Here is a 6,140-nt window from a genome sequence, read left to right on the forward strand (position 1 = left end):
TTGTACCTTTCATTTTTCCTACCTAAATGTAAAACTTTGCTTTTCTCCACATTAAAACTCATTTGGTTGGATAGGGCCCATTGTTCAAGTTTGTCAAGATCTTTTTGGATCCTGAGTTTGTCTTCTGGGGTGTTGGCTACTCCTGCCAGTTTGCTGTCATCTGCAAATTTGATGAGTTCCCCTTCAATTCCCTCCATTTATGAAGATATTGAAGAGTACTGGGCCTAAGACGGAACCTTGTGGTAACCCACTACTTACTTCTCTCCATGTGGATGTAGTGCCATTGAGGACTACTCATTGAGTATGGTTTGTTAGCCAGCTACAGATCCATCTGGTGGTGATGTCTATTCTACCTTTTTCAGGCTTACCAAGGAGTAGGTTGTGGTCTACTTTATCAAATGCCTTACTGAAGTCTAATTATACTACGTCCACTGCGTTTCGCTGGTCTTTTAGTTTAGACACTTTATCGAAGAATGAAATAAGATTGGTTTGTCATGATCTGTTTTAACAAACCCATGCTGGCTACTAGTTATGACTTTGTTTGCTTCTAGTTGTTCGCAGATCTGTTTTTTGATTATCTTTTCTAGGATCTTCCCAGGTATTGATGTTACACTGGTTGGTCTGTAGTTTCCTGGGTCCGTTTTTTCCCTTTCCTAGGTTCTCGACTTACAACCACAATTGAGCCCAGAATTATCATTAAATTGTTGCTGTCATTAATTCTGCAATTCCAGCTCTCCCATTGCAGTCGTTATGCAGAGCATGAGGTCAGGGAGGCTCTGGGTTGCTGAAAGGATGTCGTAGGTTGAGGACTCCCTGTATGGGGCTGTTGAGCTGCTGATCGCTGAGCCCCTGGGCCGTTTCTCGGCCCCCCTCTTGATTTATTTCAGGTTGCGCAAAAGAACCACCAAGAGATTGTGGCCGTATACAGGACCCACCTGCTCAATGCAGCCCAGGTAAGACAGATGGGAACATCCAGCCCTTCTCTCCCTCTCTCTCTTTCTCTCTCTCCTTCTCTCCCTCTCTCTCTTTCTCTCTCTCCTTCTCTCCCTCTTTCCCTCTCATGTGCTCTCTCCCTCTTTTTCTTCTTTTTTCTCTCTCTCTCTCCTTCTCTCCCTCTCTCCTCCTCTCCCCCTCTCTCTCCCTCTCCCCCCCTTCTCTCTCTTGTGCTCTCTCCCTCTTTTTCTTTTTTTCTCTCTCCCACCTCTTTCTCACCTTCTCTCTTTTCTTCTCTCTTTCCCTCTCCTTCTCTCTCTCCTTCTCTTTCTCCCTCTCTCCTTTTCGGTCTCTCTCTCCTCCTCTTCCCCTCTCCTCCTCTCCCCCCTCTCTCCCTCTCTCTCTCCCTCTCCCTCGTGTGCTCTCGCCTTTTCTTCTTTTTCCCTCTCTCCCACGTCTCTCTCTCCTTCTCTCTCTCCCTCTCTCCTTTTCTCTCTCTCCCCCTCCCTCTCTCCCTCTCATGTGCTCTCTCCCTTTTTCTTCTTTTTTCTCTCCCACCTATCTCTCCTTCTCTCTCCTTTGCTTTCTCCCTCTCTCCTTCTCTCCCCTCTCCCTCTTCCTCCCTCTCTCTCCCTCTCATATGCTCTCTCTCTTTTCCTTTTTTTCTCTGTCTCTCCCACCTCTCTCTCCTTCTCTCTCTTTCGTTTTCTCTTTCCCTCTCCTTCTCTCTCCCCTCTCTCTTCCTCTGTCTCGTGTGCTCTCTCCCTCTTTTTCTTCTTTTCTCTCTCCCACCTCTTTCTCCTTCTCTCTCTCTTTCCTTCTCTTTCTCCTTCTCTCTCTCTCTCTCTCTCTCTCTCTCTCTCTCTCTCTCTCTCTCTTTCTCTCTCTCTTCTCTTCTCTCTCTTCACACTAACTACTGCACCATCATGGCTTCCAATTATGATCTATCTATATTAGATTTATTTCTGGCATTTGCTTTGAAGGGAAATTCTTGTGGTGCCACTTATATTATTGGGGGGATATTCTTCTCCAATGCAGGGGTACATGGATGAGGAGGTCCACGCCATGCTGTTGCGGATCCTGAGGACAGACTGAAGTCTGGAAAACTCTGTGTGAGAACCTTATTTCTATAAGGCACATCTATGATCACCATTATTCACAATTTCATCTGATCCCTACATCCCCCCCCCCTCTCATGATAAACAAGATTTCGGTCACTGCCAGCAGTTTTTTTAAGGGTCTCCCACACGTCTGTTTTTTCTCAAGTGGCAGGCAGTTCCAGGGCCAGCTTTGCAAGGTCAGTCAGAGAACCATTTAGCAATAGCACTTAGACTTATATACCACTTCATAGTGCTTTACAGCCCTCTCTAAGCGATTTACAGAGTCAGCGTTTTGCCCCCAACAACTTGGCTCCTCATTTTATTGACCTCGGGAGGATGGAAGGCTGAGTCAACCTTGAGCTGGTCAGGATCGAACTGCTGGCAGTGGGCAGAATTAGCCTGCAATACTGCATTCGGACCACTGTGTCACCACTGCTCATTTAAGAACTGATTGGGATACAAAGGATGTCCAGGCTGTGGGAGAAATTCTCACGCCTTATACTAGCCAACAGCATTTGAAGCGAATTAACAAAGCCACTTCTGCATTAAGTGCCCGGCTATTCAAAAAAGTGGAGAGACAGAAAGAAGGCCATAGAGGTAGTCCTTGACTTATGACTGTAACTGAGCCCACAACTTTGGTTGTAAGTTGTGATGCTCATAAAGCGGATCACTACGTATGATCATTTTTTGAGTTTATTAAGTGAACTCCATGGTCGTTAAGCAACTCCAATGTTCACTGTGGGATAGGTTTTACTGGAAACTAGAAATAAATGCCGGTTTCCAGCAAAAATATCACAAATCATGGTTATGTGACTCCAAGGTGCTGCAAACAGCCATAAATGCAGGCCAGTTTTGGTCACCATAATACAAAAAAGATGTTGAGACCTTGGAAAGAGTGCAGAGAAGAGCAACTAAGACGATTAAAGGATTGGAGGCTAAAACATATGAAGAACGGTTGCATGAATTGGGTATGGCCAGTCTAGAGAAAAAAAAAGGACTGGGGGGGGGGGACTTGATAGCAGGATTCTAGTATTTGAGGCGGTGCCACAAAGAAGAAGGGGTCAATTTATTTTCCAAAGCACCAGAAGGCAAGACAAGGAACAATGGATGAAAAGTAATCAAGGAGAGAAGCAATCTAGAACTAAGGAGAAACTTCCTAACAGTGATGACAATTAACCAGTGGAACTCCTTGCCTCCAGAAGTTGTGGGTGCTCCATCACTGGAGGTTTTCAAGAGGAGACTGGATAGCCATTTGTCTGGAAGGGTCTAGGGTCTCCTGCCTGAGCAGGGGGTTGTACTAGAAGACCTCCAAGGTCCCTTCCATTCTGTTAAGTCAGTTGCTAAGTGCCAAAATGTAGTCACATGATCACAAGGGATCCTTGATGTTAGAACTTCAAAACCAGGTCATAAGTCCAATTTTGGGGTGTCCGCTGTAACTCTGAACCATCGCTAAGCAATTGGTTATAAATCAAGGACTACCTCCACAGCATAAGCTGAGAGTATCCTCAGAGTTTATAAAAGATTAATCCTGAAGACGCTCAGAGTCTCCACAGCAGGATCGATTAAGCGTCATATTAGGACATTTGAAAAGTGGAATGTCAGAGCGTGCACAGTCTTATTGCGCTGAGATAACCCAGGAGTGAACACAGTCAAGAGTTGTCTATATTAAATGGTGGTTTATATTACACTATCTACAATATCATACACCAGGAACAACATACATACATGTGTTAATATAGCAGGATCCAACACACAACAGTTACAGCAGGAAACGGAAGAGAGAGAACACATCAGCAGAGCTTTCCTTTTATACAAAGGCTCTTAAAGGCACACAGACCCTGCTGAGTCATTCCCATCATTACATCATACATCTCACATTGCATAAGCTGGCTAGCTGTTCAATTAGTACCTTGACGTGGAATTTCCCAGGTTGCTTCCAAAGGCGTTTGGGAATGAGAGGGGATTGCAATCCCTTTTTTCATTCCAGGTTTACTTTCACAGCCCACCGTTCATGGCACTAAAACCACGTTTCCATCCTCTTTCCTGCAGGCGAGAAAACCATTTCCCAATTCACCAGGAGCCAGCTCCGATTTGGGGTATCGCCCGTTGCGCAAGACCATTGCAGGAAGGGTGCAACTTTGCGACACGTGCAAGGCGTGTCCCGCCTTTTGCCAACCGCTGGAATTACAAAATGGACCACCATTTGCATGGTGTCTGAATGTCTGCCTCGCCCTTTAGATGGAGAGCTGGGTTGGGGAAGGGAGGGGGGCAGAAGGAAAAGCTTCTGCCGTAAGATTTTGGGGTATAAGCAGTTCTTGCAAGGGAATCAGGAAAGACTTGCTCTTCAATTGACGGATGCCAGCAGTAACCACAAAGCAGAGCTGGAGTCATCAAATATTTCTCATCCCGTAGTTATTAAATGTGCAAATTACCCTGTAACTTACACCAGCAATTGGGCAATGAGATTTAGATGGGCTGTTGCAATTCGTGCAACTAAAAGTATGTTTCAGAACAGCTGGAATGGTCTAGATCAGTGTGTTTCTCAACCGTGGCTCTTGAAAATCTGTGGACTTCAACTCCCAGAATTCCCCAGCCAGCAAAGCTGGCTGGGGAATTCTGGGAATTGAAGTCCACACATCTTCAAGGGTTGAGAAATCCTGTCCTAGATTTTGCACTGCCATTCTTTAGGGATATTCCTTGCTCCCCCCAAATATCTTCAGTGCTAAGAAAATATAAATATTGGGGGGTACCCAAAGGTCATCTAGTCTGATTTTTTTTTTTTTACCAAAGATTGTTAAACCTTTGTTGAGTTATTAGGATATGGGATTTTTTTTTTTTTTTAAAAAAAGACCAAACAAACAAGAAAATCTTACAAATAAATTATGGGCGTCGTCTTCTATGAGTCTTGTGTATTCCGTTTTAGGGTTGCAGATGGCCCAAAATTCACCGTAAACTGGAGAAAGGGTGTGATCCATATTTTGGATCTGGGATCAGTTCTCTAGGCTCTTGGAGTTCAACTGGATAATCACTTAAATATGAGCCAAGAGGGTGCAGCTGCCGTCAAAAACGTTAATGCAACCCTGGGCTGCATTAACAGAGGGACAGAATCAAGATCAGATGAAGTTTTAATACCGCTTTATAAGACCACACTTGGAATAGTGCACCCAATTTTGGTCACCACATATAAAAAAGATGTTGAGATTCTTGAACGAGTACAGAAGAGAGCAACAAAGATGATTAGGGAGCTGGAGGCTGAAACATTTGAAAAACAGGAATGGCAGGAATTGAGCATGTCTATATGTGATGGAAATTCTTGTTGAAATTAGGTTATTAAGTGAGGACTAAAAACAGTAACTGTGAGAAGGACCTTGGAGTCCGAGTGGACGATCGCTTAAACATGAGCCAGCCGTGTGCGGCGGCAGCCCAAAAAGCCAATACAATCCTCGGTTGTATAAACAGAGGCATCAGATGAACTATTAGTACCACTTTATAAACCCTTAGTAAGGCCACACCTTGAATCCTGCATCCAGTTTCAGTCACCACATTACAAAAAAGATGTTGAGACAGTGGAACAGCTGGCCTTCAGAAATCGTAGGTGCTCCATCACTGGAAGTTTTTAAGAAGAGACTGGACAGTCACTTGTCTGAGATGGTATAGGTTTTCCTGCTTGAGCAGGGGGCTGGACTAGAAGACCTCCAAGGTCCCTTCTAGATTCTATTCTATTCTATTCTATTCTATTCTATTCTATTCTATTCTATTCCATGCCATTCCACTCCATTCTTCTATTCTATTCTATTCTATTCTATTCTATTCTATTCTATTCTATTCTATTCTATTCTATTCTATTCCATTTTATTCCTTTTCTCTATTCTATTCTATTCTATTCTATTCTATTCTATTCTATTCTATTCTATTCTATTCTATTCTATTCTTTCTATTCCATTCCATTCCATTCCATTCCATTCTATTCTATTCTATTCTATTCTATTCTATTCTATTCTATTCTATTCTATTCTATTCCATTATTCAATTCAATTCAATTCAATTCTATTCTAATTTCTATTCCAATTTCTATTCTATTCTATTCTATTCTATTCTATTCTATTC

General features: G+C 43.3%; 1 protein-coding gene across 1 annotated transcript in view; it reads left to right on the forward strand.

Moving 5' to 3' along the window:
* Positions 1 to 2,028, forward strand: part of LOC114923286 (ankyrin repeat domain-containing protein 35-like) — a 32,308-nt gene extending 30,280 nt beyond the window's left edge. Inside the window, exons 12-13 of the mRNA XM_029286045.1 lie at positions 888 to 953; positions 1,972 to 2,028. Of these exons, the coding sequence (XP_029141878.1) occupies positions 888 to 953; positions 1,972 to 2,028 (123 nt within the window). The remainder of the gene's footprint in view (positions 1 to 887; positions 954 to 1,971) is intronic.
* The last annotated feature ends 4,112 nt before the right edge of the window (positions 2,029 to 6,140 follow it).

This window comes from Protobothrops mucrosquamatus, unplaced genomic scaffold (assembly GCF_001527695.2).
Source record: "Protobothrops mucrosquamatus isolate PMUCROS unplaced genomic scaffold, P.Mucros_1.0 scaffold2786, whole genome shotgun sequence".
NCBI classification, from domain to species: domain Eukaryota; kingdom Metazoa; phylum Chordata; class Lepidosauria; order Squamata; family Viperidae; genus Protobothrops; species Protobothrops mucrosquamatus.